The sequence below is a fragment of the Mustela lutreola genome, chromosome 15 (assembly GCF_030435805.1).
Source record: "Mustela lutreola isolate mMusLut2 chromosome 15, mMusLut2.pri, whole genome shotgun sequence".
Taxonomy (NCBI): Eukaryota; Metazoa; Chordata; class Mammalia; order Carnivora; family Mustelidae; genus Mustela; species Mustela lutreola.
In genome coordinates, this window is record NC_081304.1 from 35408627 (window position 1) to 35425272 (window position 16646).

The 16646-nt window shown below is 39.3% G+C and overlaps 1 protein-coding gene across 9 annotated transcripts in view; it reads right to left on the bottom strand.

Annotated features, from left to right (window-relative positions):
• The window catches only part of BCAS3 (BCAS3 microtubule associated cell migration factor), a 591123-nt gene that overhangs the window by 565367 nt on the left and 9110 nt on the right, over positions 1 to 16646 (bottom strand). For all 9 annotated transcript variants that reach the window (XM_059149981.1, XM_059149982.1, XM_059149978.1 and 6 more), the window contains exon 4: positions 15035 to 15110. In XM_059149981.1, coding sequence (XP_059005964.1) covers positions 15035 to 15110 — 76 coding nt within the window. The remainder of the gene's footprint in view (positions 1 to 15034; positions 15111 to 16646) is intronic.

The window sequence follows — 16646 nt, forward strand, 5'->3', positions numbered from 1 at the left end:
ATATTCTATCTCTTACCCTAGGTGATGGTTACACAAGTGCTGTAAAACTTTGCAAAACTTCATTCACTGATCTACCCTTTTGTATTATTTACCATGATATATTTGCACAATAAATAAGGCTTTTAAAAAATCATAAATTGAAACAATAAAACCGTCTCCCTTTACTTGACTTCATTACTGTCCTCTCCTTCTAGAAGATGAACTCCTTGATTAAGTTGTAATTATCATCTATACTTCATCTCTCATTCACCCCAAATCCATTTCAAAATGGTTTCTGCCCCCCAACACTCCTCCCAAGTAACTTCTGCTGTGGTCACCAGTAATCTCGAAGTTGTTGAATGCAATATATGTTTTTCAAGTCCATCTTGTTAGACTATTTAGCAGCTATAACCAACGCTCCCCATCTTCTCCTTAAAATATTTTCCTTTGGTTTTCCAGGCATAACCCTCTCCTTGTTTTCCTCCTATCACTCTAATCAATCATTCTATAACCAAAATCCTTCCCCTGACTCATTCCTTTCCACCTACTCTTTAAATACTGGAGTTGTTCAAAGCTAACTAACTCCTAAACACTGTTCATGCAGTATAACCTCCAAAGTGGTCTCATTCCATCTACTGCTTCTCTTAGTAGAATGACTTGGTCAACATGGGTTTTTGGATGTCTCAGTAGAAGATCAAATTCCACTCAAAAATCATGATTTCCAGGGCACCTGGGTGGCTCAGTGGGTTGGGCCTCTGCCTTCGGCTCAGGTCATGATCTCAGGGTCCTGGGATTGAGTCCCACATCAGGCTCTCTGCTCCGCAGGGAGCCTGCTTCCTCCTCTCTCTTTCTCCCTGCCTGCCTCTCTGCCTATTTGTGATCTCTGTCAAATAAATAAATAAAATCTTAAAAAAAAAAAAATCATGATTTCCTCCACAAACTGATCTTCCTCCAGGGTTCTCTATTTTGGTAAATAGCATGACTATCCAGCCAGTTGGCAAAGTCGGGAATCACCTTCTTCCTTTCCTCTAACAATAAATCTATCAGCAATCTATCACCTGTGTCTTCCTAAACAGCTCTTCGCTTACACTACCACTACCCTGTCCATTAAAACGTAAACTCCAAAAGCATAAAATGGCTTCCTACATCCATTGTTACCCACAAACTCCATACAAAAGAGTACTTTTTTACAAAATATAAATAATGACATATCTCCTCACCTCCATCCTCTATATTAGTGACTTCCTGTTGCCCAAATATAAAGATCAAAATGCTCAACATAGCTTCTAATCAGTAATTTTTAATACTGATTTTCATTTGACAGGAATTCACTAGTACAAAGTTAACAGCATATGATTCTATCTCCAGGAAAATTCAGAATTATAAACTTATTTTCCAAAGGTGTAATTCTCTTTACACCTAACATTTACATGGTCTTTTTATAGTTTTCAATGTGCTGTGATATACAGATCAGCTAATCTGACAACAATCCTGCTTTATATGCAGAGCAGGAGCCAACTTCATTTTATCAATGATGAGAAAAAGTTAGGTATAATGTACTCAAAGCTGAAAAGAAATCTCAGGATTCTTGACACTCAATCCAGTCATCTTTCTACTACAGCTACCATCTTGATCACAGGTTGTTACTTTTAGAAGGGCTCAAATGCCACATACAAAACCCTGAGATCATTATATGAACAAAATCTCCTTTTTCGTATTTTAGAGCCTGCCCAATAACTTGTACTATCTTTCATTCTCTAGATGGTGGTACAGCAGACTTTATCACTCTGGAATGGAACTCCTAATTTTGTAAAAATTGAGGTTATTCTTCAAAACTGTTACAGCTTTAAGTAATCCTTATTCTTTGACTTTTCTTTATACCCTCTATTATACCATCATTGGTTATTCTAACCATAACTATTCTTTATCTTTTTTCCTGGTTTCTTTATCCTTATTTGCCCCCAAAATACAGACTTTACAGTCTTTCCTATAGAGACACGTAGCATTCTTCTGTGGTTTTAGTCAACTACAACATTCTCCTTTCATTCACCCATCCTCCAAAACCCTGACCACTCAGTATACTCTCTCTCCTTAGAAAAATGTTTGCAACTGGGGAACAGAGGCCCACTGGGTGTTCTGCTCATCTAAAAAATCAAGGTATAAAGTGAAATTAGATCTTTCTCCCAAACCAGCTGCTTCTGTATTCCATGTGTGTATTAATAGCAGCAGTGTACTGCCAATACTCAGTCTAAAAACTGGAAAGTCATTTTTAGTAGATGCTAATAGGTGAATGAGGATTAAGGCAGGAAAGAACGTTCAACCAGAAGGCCCCGGGTACAAAGATCCTGAGGCATGAAAAGTTCTGTGCCATTAATAACCTGAAAGCCAAACAGGGCTGAAGCATAGCTTTTGAGGGAACATAGTTAGATGGGAAAAGGAGTAAGAAACTGAACCATTTGTGAGACATATAAGTGAAATGTCTAAGGGGTAGCTTACATGTGGAGCACTCCAGAGCTGCTTGCAGCTGCTATTGCCTTTGTATTGCCCCACACACTTCTTACTCTATGCCACCCCCTTTTCTGGAAACTGATATTACTCCCCACTTAGCACAGGAACAGGCACATAACCAGCTGAGCCAATTCTAGTATTACATCCTTGGCCACTGGAACTATTCCAGTAACTGGAAGGTAATCTTTCTGGACACCCAATGAGTATGTTTTCCTCTTTGATCATATAGTACAATCATAAATGTATAATCAGGGAGCTTTAACCAATCATGGCTCCAACCTCATTAGAGAAGTCAAAGAAGAGAAGCAAGCATTCAGAAAGAAGTAGTGACAAGAAGTGAATGACTAGAAGTTTCAGGCCACTGTCCTCTCCAGCTATATGATGTGAGCAGGTTTAAAAAAAAAAAAACAACAATTCCTTGGGGCGCCTGGATGGCTCAGTGGGTTAAAGCCTCTGCCTTCAGCTCAGATCACGTTCTCAGAGTCCTGGGATCGAGCCCGCATCAGGCTCTCTGCTCAGTGGAGAGCCTGTTCCCTCTGTCTCTCTCTGCCTGTCTCTCTGCCTACTTGTGATCTCTATCAAATAAATAATTAAAATCTTAAAAAAACAATTCCCATATGAAAACAGTATGGAATTTCCTCAAAAATAAAGACAGAATTAACACATGAGGGGCACCTGGGTGGCTCAGTGGGCTAAAGCCTCTGCCTTCAGCTCAGGTCATGATCCCAGGATCCTGGGATTAAGCCCCTCGTCAGGCTCTCTGCTCAGCAGGGAGCCTGCTTCACCCTCTCTCTGCCTGCCTCTCTGCCTACTTGTGATCTCTGTCTCTCAAATAAATAAATAAAATCTTAAAAAAAAAAGACAACAATTCCACTTATAGATATATTCTCAGAAAGAATCAAAAACAGAAACTCAAAGAGATATTTATACAATAATATTAATAGGAGCATTATTCACAAAGCCAAAAGGTGGAAGCAACCCAAATGACAATCAACAAAAAATAAATAAAATGTGATATACACATACAATGGAATATTATATAGGCTTGAAAGGAAAATCCCAACACATGCTACACACGGATGAACCCTGACATGCTAAGTGAAATAAGCCAGTCACATAAAGACAATTGCTATACGATACCACTGATGAAGTACCTTGAGTAATAAAATTCATAGAGCCAGAAAGTAGAATGGTGGGTACCAAGGACCAGTGGGAAGGAGAGAATGTGGAACTACTGTATAATGGCTACAGAGTTTCAGTTTTACAAGATGAAAAGTTCCAGACATTATTTGCATAGCAATGTGAATGTACTTAACACTACCTAACTATACACTTAAAAATGGGTAAAAAGGTGAATTTTATGTTATATGTATTTTACCACAATAAAAATTATTTTTATTTTTTTAAACCAACTTGCAACCAAAAAAAAAAAGTCTGTTGAATATAAAAATAGATACCTAAGTATAGTGAGTACTACACTATAGCATAGTATATATAATATACAATATAACATATGTAACATAGTACTATACTAGTACTTTTATATTAGAATTGATTATATATATAGAATTGATTGAGTCAGGATGGGCCAGCGGAGGGGGGGTGGTAGGAATTTTCCCTCACAGTCTAGAAGGTTGGCAGTTCTTGTTTTAAGGTAGCAAACCAGCTATTAACGTGATGTGTTCTGGGACTCAAAATTATATGCTCACCTTTAAGGAATCTGACAGAAACATCAGGGTATTAAGCTGCTTTGGCTACTCCTTATATCTTTTTCAGTATGGAGCCTCAAGAGAAACAAGTTTAGGTATAAGTCAGACTGCCTGGAAGCAGAAAGAGAACAGTGACAATGACATGAAGGAACTACATGAGTTCCACTCACGAATGAGTTCCAAAAACAGGACTCTCCACCTATCACCAAACCAAAGTCAGTACAATGATTAAGAATGGAGATACCTGGGCACCTGGGTGGCTCAGTGGGTTAAGCCGCTGCCTTCGGCTCAGGTCATGATCTCAGGATCCTGGGATCGAGTCCCGCATTGGGCTCTTTGCTCCGCAGGGAGCCTGCTTCCCTCTCTCTCTGCCTGCCTCTCTATCTACTTGTGATCTCTCTCTGTCAAATAAATAAATAAAATCTAAAAGAAAAAAAAGAAAAAAAAAAGAATGGAGATACCTAAGAGAGCCCAGGATTGGAGAAGTCCAAGAAGACAGTTCCCTTAGAATTATCTTCTGTTAGTCATTGCCTAGTCAACCCCCAACCACGATAAGCCATAATCAAATGGGTTGCAGCCTGGAGGCAAGGGGCCAACTGGTATCACTCTATCATTCCAAGCAAAAAAAGCAGAGCTCCCAGGTCTGTTGGAAAGAATAGAAAGCAATCACCAGAGCAGAGTTTTCAATTCAAACACTGCAACTTTTAAATTAATTAATAGCTAACAGAGTTTCATTAAAAATATAAAAGCACTTAAATCTACAGACAGCTAATAAACTTCTAAGATTGTTCTGCCAGGAAAAAGTCCAGGACCGGCAAAGAGAAGCCTAAATACCTAATACCATCTCCAGGTACCCACAGCTGCTCTCTGAAGAATTCTGTAAGCTGCTAAATTAGCCTGGCTGGGACCAGAAGAATCCCCTCGGCTAGCTCCCCTAGGGTATCATGAAAGACAAAAGGCGGTGAAGAAGGAATTGCACCCCGGGTGTACCAGGCACCAGGGAAGGGCAGACTGGCTGATCAAGAAAGTCCAACTCAAGGGAAAACTTAGCCATTGTTGGCCTTCTTCAATGAGATGCTGGAATTGGAGCCAATCAACCCTACTTTCCTGCTTTTCCACAGTCAAATTTTCTTTCAACTGTAAATAACCTCAGGTTTGCTGCAAAAAGAACCTTAAAAAAAAAAAAATGCTTGAAGAAAGAAGACAAATAGGGATGTCTGGGTGGGGCAGTTGGTTAAGCGTTTCACTACTGGTTTCAGCTCAGATCATGATCTCAGGGTCATGAGGTCAAGCCCTGCGTCAGTCTCTGAACTAAGCACAGAATCTGCCTGAGGTTCTCTCTCTCCCTCCCCTTTCCTCGCCCTGCTCATGCTCAATCAATATCTCTCTCTCACTCAAATGAAAGAAAGAAAGGAGGAAAAGAAACGGAAGAGGAAAGAAAAGAAGGGAGGAGAGGAGGGAGAGAAGTAGGGAGGAGGAGGAGAAGGGAAGGAAAGGAAAGGACACATACAGACAAATTCAAGAAATGCTACAAGAGACTACTATTGTCTTAAAACCTAGTAAGTGCACACACATACTCCTAGGGTCAGAGATAATAAAAAGTATATCCATTAAAAACCTGGGCCAAAATTTCGTACCATATCAATATGATACAGAAAGGAGAGACCAAAGGACATGTGAGTGTGCTAAAGTATTTGAGGAAAATTTATACATTTAAAAACTTAATAAATCAACTGGGATATGGGATACTACATTTAAAACCACTATAGGGCGCCTGGGTGGCTCAGTCATTAAGCGTCTGCTTTCGGCTCAGGTCATGATCCCAGAGTCCTGGAGTTGAGGCCCACATCGGGCTCCCTGCTCGGCAGGAAGCCTGCTTCTCCCTCTCCCATTCCCCGTGCTTGTGTTCCTTCTCTAGCAGCCTCTCTCCCTGTCAATTACATAAATAATATCTTTGAGGAAATAAAATAAAATAAAACAACCACTAAAAGTTCAATAGCACACACAGACTAAAATAATTTTCAAGCAGGATCAATCTACATTTCCAGATGCATTTTACTTCAGTAAAGCAAAGGTTTTATGGAATATTATGCGAACAAGTGTTACTGTTAAAAAAAAACAATAACAACAACAAATAGAAAATCGTGCTTAAGATTATTTTGAAGAAATTTTCTAAATGTTAGTTTTGTAATATTAAAATAATTTTCTTTTTTGCTGCTGATATGAACCTATGCCCTTAAAAATTATTTTTAACATTTTGCGTATGTTGTAAAACAAGCTTTTGTTACTATCTGCACTAGTATTTCCAAGACCATGACCACATTTACTTTGTTATTAAATCAAGAAAGCTCTTTATGAGGGCACCCGGCTGGCTCAGTCAGTGGACCATACAACTCTTGATCTCCACTCTTGTGGATTTAAGCCCCAAATTGGTTGTAGAATTACTTTACAATGAAATCTTAAAAAAAAAAAAAAAAAGTTCTCTAATACTCTCTGCACAAAGCAAAAAATATACTTCCGGGGCGCCTGGGTGGCTCAGTGGGTTAAGCCTCTGCCTTCGGCTCGGGTCATGATCTCAGGGTCCTGGGATCGAGCCCCACATCGGGCTCTCTGATCAGCGGGGAGCCTGCTTCCCCCTCTCTCTCTGCCTGCCTCTCTGCCTGCTTGTGATCTCTCTCTATCAAATAAGTAAATAAAAATCTTTAAAAAAAAAAAAAAAAATATATATATATATACTTCCAGAAAAGAAAAAAGAGTCTAAATTCAAGAGGAAAAGATGATAGAAAACAAAAGATGAATAGTTACCTAGTTATTAATAAAGAGGGAAAAGGAGAGAAGGAGGACCCTACACTTGCCTCGTCCCTTGAACACCCAGGAAATCGATCCAAGGGCTGAGAGAACAAACTGTACAACTAGAGAGAGAAAAAAGGCCACATTGTGGAAGATGAGATGTGCAGAAATGTCATTTGGGGGAAAAAAGAATCCTGGTGCTACAGAGAGGAGGGAGAGAGCCAAGGGAGAGAGAGAGAGACAGAGGGAGAGAGAGAAACAGAGAGTGAGAAAGAGAACAGAGCTCAGGACATTGCACAAGAAAACACTTCCCCACTGAGGCGAAACAGGAGGGGCTGATTATTTCGAGTTTTTACAAGCAGTGGAGCTCAAAGTCTTAAGTTTTAGAAGACTGCACCACCTCCAGGTGGAGCCTGGAGGGCACAAAGGTGCACGTGTGGAGAAAGAAGGCAGAAGAAGCCCAGGAGCAGACAGCATGGCATGAGGATTCCCTGGGTCACACTGGAAGAAACAGTTCCCCTTCCTGGAGTGTATCTGTGAGAGGTGGCACCTCCTTGTGGGGACAAAAGAGCCACTGAGTGCCACTGAGCTGCCAGTTCATTAGCATAGGAGGAGAAGAAACAGCTGCTGAGGGCAGCTCACTTGGACACCAGGTCTCAGTTACATTTTGTCACAAACTCCAAGCCTCGGCACATTCGTGCTATTGTCCTTCTGGAACAAACCAACACTACCCAGTGTGGCAAGACCTTCACCCAGAGGAACAGCATGGGTCTGTGTAGCACCAGATCCCTAAAATTTGGAGTTTTGAAACCCAGCCAGTGGGCCTGAGCTAAAACACAGGAGCACTGCAGCACCAAGTGAGCAGATGGCTGGAACACAGACAGGATGAAGACAGGGATTGGACAGAAGCTGGGGACACAAGCGGGGAGATTGTTCACACGTCTGTAAGGGCTTCCTGAATAGTAGCATGTGCGAACTCCCCTCTCCAAGGACAAGAGAGTCAGCTGATGCCGTTTTTATCCCTGTCCCTCAACAGGAATGGACTTCAGTGAGTAGCGCGGCGCCCACAGCAGAGGCTTGAGTCACTTACACCAAACCCCGACCCCTGCGCTCTACAGGTGCTTCTTTACTAAGACAAGTGTGCCTGAGAATCAGAGCACCAGCAGGTCCCTTCCCCAAGAAGACCAGCACAAACCCCCCAAACGCACCAAGTCTACTGACAATAGAGTACTACAAAGCTTCAGCTCTAGAGGAAATAGGATTTAGCCTCTTTTAACAAGCAGACTGAAACACACTTAGTTAAAACTCACCATACAGTGGACAAGATCCAAACATTCCCAACTGCAGGCAAAGAGAAATTCTACATTGGACTGACATGGGGGAAAGAGCAGCCAAATACAACAGCAGAGTAACCAGAAACACTTCCTGAAGTGCCAGGCCCTGGAGAGTATCAGACCTCTTAATATGAGTAGGAAACATAACAGGCTTTCCTAACACAAAGAAGAGAGAGCCCTAGACAAAATGCCAAGACAAAGAAATTCATTCCGAAAGAAAAAATAAGAGATCACAGCCAGGGATTTAATCAAAACAGATACAAGTAATATTTCTGAACCAGAATTTAAAACAGCAATCATAAGGATACTAGCTGGACTTGAGAAAAGCACAGAAGACACCAGGGAGTCCTTCACCACAGAGATAAAAGACCTAAAAACTAGACAGGCCAAAATAAAAAGTGCTATAACCAAGATACAAAACTGACTGGATATAATGACCAAGGATGGAAGAAGCAAAGGAACTCATAAGTGATACAGATGAAAAACAATTAAGCTGAATTAAGCTGAAAAGAAGAGAGAAAGAAAAATATTGGATCACAAATTCAGACCTGGGGAACTCAGCAACTCCCTAAAGCACAGTAACATTCATATCATAGGAGTCCCAGAAGAAGAGAGGGAAAAGGGGGTAGAAGGTTTATTTGTGAAAATTATCGCCAAAACCCTCCCTAATCTGGAGAAGGAAACAGACATCCAAATCCAAATTCAGTAAAATCTCATAGTAAAATCTGCAAAACAGAGAGACAAGGAAAGAATCCTGAAAGCAGCAAGGGAAAATAAATCCCTAACCTACAAGAGAAAACAAGGTTAGCAGATTTCTCCACAGAAGCTTGGCAGGCCAGAAGAGAGTGGCATGATATAGTCAACGTGCTGAATGGGAAAAATATGCAGCCAAGAATACTTAATCTGGCAAGGCTGTCATTCAGAACAGAAGGAGAGATAAAGAGTTTTCCAGATAAACAAAAACTAAAGGACTTCATGACTACTAAGCCAGCACTACAAGAAATATTAAAGGAGACTCTTTAGTGGGAAAGAAAGTCCAAAAGCAACAAAGACTAGAAAGGAGCAAAGAAAATCTCCAGAAACACTGACTTTACACGTAATACAATAGCACCAAAATTCACATCTCTCAATCATCACTGAAAAAAAAAAAAAAATCACTGAACGTAACTGGACTAAATGCTCCAATCAAAAGACACAGGCTATCAGAATGAATAAAAAAATAAGACCCATCTATATGCTGCCTCCAAGGGATTCATTTTAGATCTAAAGACACCTGCAGACTGAAAGCAAGGCTGGGGAGGATGGTGTGACTGGTAGGCTTGGTTGGTGAAACATGCAACTCCTAATCTGGGGGCTGTGATTTCAAGACCCAGGTTGAGTGAGAAGCTTACTTAAAAAAAACAAAGTGAGGGGATGGAGAACTGTTTATCATGCTAATGGACATCAAAAGAAAGCCAGATTAGCGATATTTATATCAAACAAACTTTAAACCAGACTGTAATGAGAGATGAAGAAGGGTACTATACCATAATAAAGGGGTCTATCCAAGAAGAAGAACTAACAATTGCAAATATTTGTGCCCCCCAACTTGGGAGCACCCACGTATATAAATCAATTAATAACAAACATAAAGAAACTCCCTGATAATACTACAATAATACTAGGGGAATTTAACACCCAAATTACAACAATAAACAAATCATCTAAGCAGAAAATCAACAAGGCAACAGTGGCTTTGAATGACACACTGGACCAGATGGACTTAACAAATATATTCAGAAGATTTCAACCTAAAACAACAGAATACACATTCTTTTCAAATGCATTTGAAACATTCTCCAGAATAGAACACATAATGGGTCACAAATCAGGCCTCAACAAGTACAAAAAGACTGAGATCATACCATGCATATTTTCAGACCACAATACTATGAAACTTGAAGTCAACCACAAGTAAAAATGCGGAAAGACCATAAATACATGGAGATTAAAGAACATCCTACTAAAGAATGAGCAGGTTAACCAGGAAGTCAAAGAAGAAATAAAAAAAATATGTGGGAGCAAATGAAAATGAAAACATGACAGTCTAAAACCTTTAGGATGCGGCAAAAGCAGTCATAAAAGGGAAGTACATAGCAATACAGGCCTGACTCAAGAAACAAGGAAAGTCTCAAATGCACAACCTAACCTTATGCCTAAAGCAGCTAGAAAAAGAACAGCAAATAAAGAAGGGAAATAATACAGATTAGAACAGAAAAAAAAATGATATAGAAACAAACAAACAAAACAGTACAACAGATCAATGAAACTAGGAGTTGATTCCTTCAAAGAATTAATAAAACTGATAAACCCCTACCCAGACTTACCAAAAAGAAAAGAGAAAGGACTCAAATAAATAAAATAATGAATTAAAGAGGAGCGATCACAGCCAACACCATAGAAATACAAACAATTATAAGAGGATATTATGAAAAATTATATGCCAAAAACTGGGCAATGTGGAAGAAATTGATAAATCCCTAGAAACATATAAACTACCAAAACTGAAATAGGAAGAAATAGAAAATTTGAATACAGCCATAACCAGCAAAGAAATTGAAACAATAACCAAAAATTTCCCAATAAACAAAAGTCCAGGGCCAGATGGCTTCCCAAGGGAATTCTACCAAACATTTAAAGTGTTACTACCTGTTCTTTTCAAACTACTCCAAAAAATAGAAATGGAAGGAAAACTTCCAAACCCTTTCTATAAGGCCAGCATTAACCTTGATCCCAAAACCAGACAAAGACCTCACTAAAAAGGAGAATTACCAATATCCCTGATGGACATGGATGCCAAAATTCTCACCAAAGTACTAGCCAATAGGATCCAACAGTACATCAAAAGAATTATTTACCACAATCAAGTGGGATTTATTCCTGGGCTGCAAGGGCAGTTCAATATTTGCAAATCAACCAATGTGATATACCACACATTCATAAAAGAAAGGATAAGAACCATATGAACCTCTCATTAGATGCAGAAAAAGCATCTGACAAAATGAAGCATCCATTCTTGATAAAATCCATTCGCAACAAAGTAGGGATAGATAGAACGTACCTCAACATCACAAAGGTTATACACAAGAGACCCAGAGTTAATATCATCCTCAATGGAGAAACACTGAGAGCTTTTCCTCTCTAGTCAAGAATAAGACAGGGATGCTCACTCCCACCGCTGTTATTTATCATAATACGGGAACTCCTAACCTCAGCAATCAGACAACAAAAAGAATTAAAAAGACATCCAGGGGCGCCTGGGTGGCTCAGTGGGTTAAGCCGCTGCCTTCGGCTCAGGTCATGATCACAGGGTCCTGGGATCGAGTCCCGCATCGGGCTCTCTGCTCAGCGGGGAGCCTGCTTCCTCCTCTCTCTCTCTGCCTGCCTCTCTGCCTACTTGTAATCTCTCTCTGTCAAATAAATAAATAAAATCTTTAAAAAAAAATAAAAAATAAAAAAAAAAATAAAAAGACATCCAAAGCAGCAAGGAAAAAGTCAAACTTTCACTATTCACAGATGACATGATACCCTACCTAGAAAACCCAAAAGACTCCACCAAAAAAAATTATTGAAACTAATACACAAATTCAGCAAAGTCATAGGCTACAAAATCAATATACAGAAATCTGTTGCATTTCTCTTTTTTTTAAGATTCTATTCATTTATTTGAGAGAATGAGCAGTGTGGAGGGGCAGAGGGAGAGAAAAAGAAAGAAGCAGACTCCCTGCTGAGCAGAAAGCCCAACTCATGGAACTCAATCCCAGGACTCTGGGATCATGACCTGAGCCGAAAGCAGAGGCTTAACCAACTGAGTCACCGAGGTGCCCCTGCTGCATTTCTATACACCAATAATGAAGCAGCAGAAAGAGAAATTATGGAACCAATCCTATTTACAATTGCACCTAGGAATAAACCTAACCAAAGAGATAAAAGCTCTGTACTCTGAAAACTATGAAACAATTACGAAAGAAACTAAAGATGACACAAGGAAACGAAAAGACATTCATGCTCACAGATTAGAAGCACAAATATTGTTAAAAGTCTATACTACCCAAAGCAATCTACACATTCAAGGCAATCTCTATCATAATACCAACAGCATTTTTCAGAGAGCTAGAACAATCCTAAAATTGATATGGAACCAGAAAAGACCCCAAATAGCCAAAGCAATCTTGAAAAATGCTCAACATCACTTGGTATCAGGGAAATACAAATAAAAACTACAATGAGATACCACCTCACACCTGTCAGAATGGCTAAAATTAACACAGGAAACAACAGATGTTGGTGAGGATGTGGAGAAAGGGGAACCCTCCTGCACTGTTGGTAGGAATGAAATCTGTGCAGCAATTCAGGAAAACAGTATGAAGTTTCCTCAGAAAGTTAAAAATAGAACTACTCTACAACCCAGCAACTGCACTAGGTATTTACCCAAAAAATACAAAAATACTGATTTGAAGGGGCATTTGCACCATGATGTTTATAGCAGCAGTATCAATAATAGCCAAATTATGGAAAGAGCTCAAATGTCCATCAACTGATGAATGGATAAAGATGATGTGATGTGTACACACACACACACACACACGAATATTACTCAAGCATCAAAAATAAAATCTTGCCATTTGCAACAATGTGGATGGAGCTAGAGTGTATTACACCAATTGAAATAAATCAGTCAGAGAAAGACAAATATGATTGCACTCATATGTGGAATTTAAGAAACAAAACCTGAACAAAGGGGAAGGGGGGAAAAAAGAGAGGGAGGCAAATCACAAGAGAATCTTAACTACGAGAACAAACTGAGGGGTTGATGCCGGGAGGTGGGCAGGAATGGGCTAACTCGGTGATGAATATTAAGGAGGGCACTTGTGATGAGCACTAAGGTATTATATGTAAATGTTGAATCACTAAATTTTCCTCCTGAAACCAATATTATTACACTACATGTCAACTAACTAGAATTTTAATAAAAACCTGAGGGGCGCCTGGGTGGCTCAGTGGGTTAAGCCTCTGCCTTCAGCTCAGGTCATGATTCCGGGGTCCTGGGATCGAGTCTCACATTGGGCTCTCTGCTCAGCAGGGAGCCTGCTTCCCTCTCTCTCTCTCTCTCTTTCTCTCTCTGCCTGCCTCTCTGCCTACTTGTGATCTCTCTCTCTGTGTCAAATAAATAAATAAAATCTTTTTTTTAAAAAATGATAAAAAAAGAGGGAAAAGGGAAAAAGGAGGAAAAATACATGAGTAAACAAGGCAGTTTAATGATCATAAAAAGAAAAAAATTAAAACTATAAGCTTTCAAAGAGAAACACATTAGGAAACGTTTATATATCATAAATGATCACCCATACAAATGAATATTTTTATTTATTTATTTAATATTTAATATTTATTAAATAAATAAATTTATTAAATAAATAAATGAATATTTATTTCCCACAAAGAGGGCCCAACAAGTTGCCATTATTTGAGTGAACCATTAATAAAGAATCCAAAATTCAAAAGAAGCCAGTTTGCAGAAGTGCAACTTAACCTCTCCCTCCTGGACAGTAACTTTAAAATCTATCTATATATACAGCACTACATTTTTAAACTGTTAGAGGAGATGAAGACTCAAGAGTATGATATCTGCCAAAATCCAGCTAGCAAATGAAAACAACTCGGTGTGTTCATACTTGGGATTTAATGAAGACAAATGGTTACACACATGATGGAACAGCTGAGAGACCAAAAAAGGAACCATGAGGCTACCTATTTCATTGGCAGCAGCAGGAAGCCATGACCATGCTTAGGCTAGGGAGACACAGGAGTGCATGGTGCTGGGTCACCTGGCTGAAGCTAGAACAACAGTAGAGCTACCTAGAAGAAGCCAGAACCACAAAGGAAATGCAGCCACTAACAGAGAGGGGAGAGGTGTGAGTACTCTTCCCTTTCTTCCATCCTCTCATTCAATTTCTCACCAGTGCCTCCCAAACTCAGCAGAAGAAAACAGACTAGGTACCCTGGGAAACTGACAAGGGGCAGCCACCTTGCAAAACAGAGCATGAAGAGGCCATGAAATGGAATGTAGGAATGTATTTGGGGGAAAAAAATCCAGACATAAATTCTATGCAGGAAACATTAACTAAAGGCTACGACAATCAACAGTAATGATAATTATGTAGGTATATCCTATAACATCTGATCAAATTTGAATTAATACCTTCTTTTCTAAGAAATCTTTATGTCCTAAAGTTTAAAGTTAGCCACTATATGTAACTGTTACTTCCAGACTTACACAATATCAGTTCTAATGAACTTTCTATAGCGTGATTATGTTACTTTTTAAATTAAAAATGCATTTGTTTTGAAAACTAAAAAGTTGGGGCGCCTGGGTGGCTCAGGTTAAGCCGCTGCCTTCGGCTCAGGTCATGATCTCAGAGTCCTGGGATCGAGTCCCGCATCGGGCTCTCTGCTCAGCAGAGAGCCTGCTTCCCTCTCTCTCTCTCTGCCTGCCTCTCTATCTACTTGTGATTTCTCTCTGTCAAATAAATAAATAAAACCTTTAAAAAAAAAAAAAAAGAAAACTAAAAAGTTACTGTAAGAGAAAGTAATCTGACTAAAGTAAGAGTTCTCATTTTGGAATGAGGTCAACCTCAAACATTTAATTTATATGTCCCCAAAAAAGTAAAACCATACCATTTAAATCTGCATTTTCAAATCTGACCCAGACTATCTTCTCCTTTTCTTCTGTTAGAGGTGTTCCACTGTAAGCCTGCAGAGTAAACAGAAATGTCTGAATAAAAATTTTTTACAGCTCTAATATTACTGATGTTCAAGACACAAAGCAACTTAAATAAAGCCAAACTTACCCCTCTCCAATTCCACCAATCCAACATCTTGGGAACCAACACATTTTGTAACATTTTTACTACTAAAGAAAGTTATCCAGGAGTCTGATAATCTTGGTTAAAGGAATTTAACTTACTAAGGAATTGCAGAAACCTAAAATAAAATAATCACAGCCTACTAGGAAGTATCACTATAATGCAAAGGAACTCAAAAAGTAAATCATCCCCGGGGCGCCTGGGTGGCTCAGTGGGTTAAGCCACTGCCTTCGGCTCAGGTCATGATCTCAGGGTCCTGGGATCGAGCCCCACATCAGGCTCTCTGCTCAGCAGGGTATTCTCCCTCTCTCTCTGTCTGCCTCTCTGCCTGCTTGTGATCTCTCTGTCAAATAAATAAAATCTTAAAAAAAAAAAAAGTAAATCATCCCCTACATTAGCCAACAAATAAGAAGGCTTAAGAAATAAAACTACCACATATATCTATTTAGCCCCAGGTGTTTATGATCAGGTAATTACACACTACCGAGAATTTTCAAAAATATTTCTTCCAGCTTGCCTTCAGTTTCAGGTGGAAGACAAAGGCCAGAGTTGGGGGTGGGGGAAAAAAAAGTACAGTATTACTTTTTCAGTCTTTTGTCTGGATTCTAGACTCAACCTATTACCTGGTTTCTGCAGGCCTGCAGGGTTCACAAAGATAAGCATAAACTGCCACGAAATCATAGGAAAAGTGTCAATGGTATCCATCAGTATTCAAAGGGAGTCATTTTTTCATAAAGCAAATGTTTCTATTTAAAAGTTTCAAAGATTGTATATATTTATAAGCATTTAGAATGTCAAAATAGGGGTACCTGGGTGGCTCAGTGGGTTAAGCCTTTGCCTTCTGCTCAGGTCATGATCCCAGGATCCTGGGATCCAGCCCCACAAAGGGCTCTCTGCTCAGCAGGGAGCCTGCTTCCCCCTCTCTCTCTGCCTGCCTCTCTGCCTACTTGTGATCTCGGTATCTCAAATAAATAAATAAAATCTTTAAAAAAATAGAATGTCAATATAGACCTGCAATATTTCAAATTATAAAGTTGTACTCAGTTCACAAAACAATGCTTTAACACAAGCTATCCAAAAGCATATAAAAACTACCATCCCACATATAATTTGTATTATACATAGCCTGCTTTAAATTTCCATGCCAATTTACAGCCCCTGTACTGTATCATAAAAGCTATTAACTTGTATAACTGAAACTCATCTACAATGAAAATACTACTAAAAGACAACTACTTTAATAGATTTACTATACAACAGAAATTATCTTACAAATCCTTACAATTTTATTGTCTTCTTTTTAAAAAAGATGAGATGTGTATAGGGCAGTCAATTTCTTTGGAGAAGAGGAAAGCCTACGCTAGAACCAACTAATTCATCAACTTTATCTTCGGCCACCTCATCCTCATTTCCTTCCTCTTCTT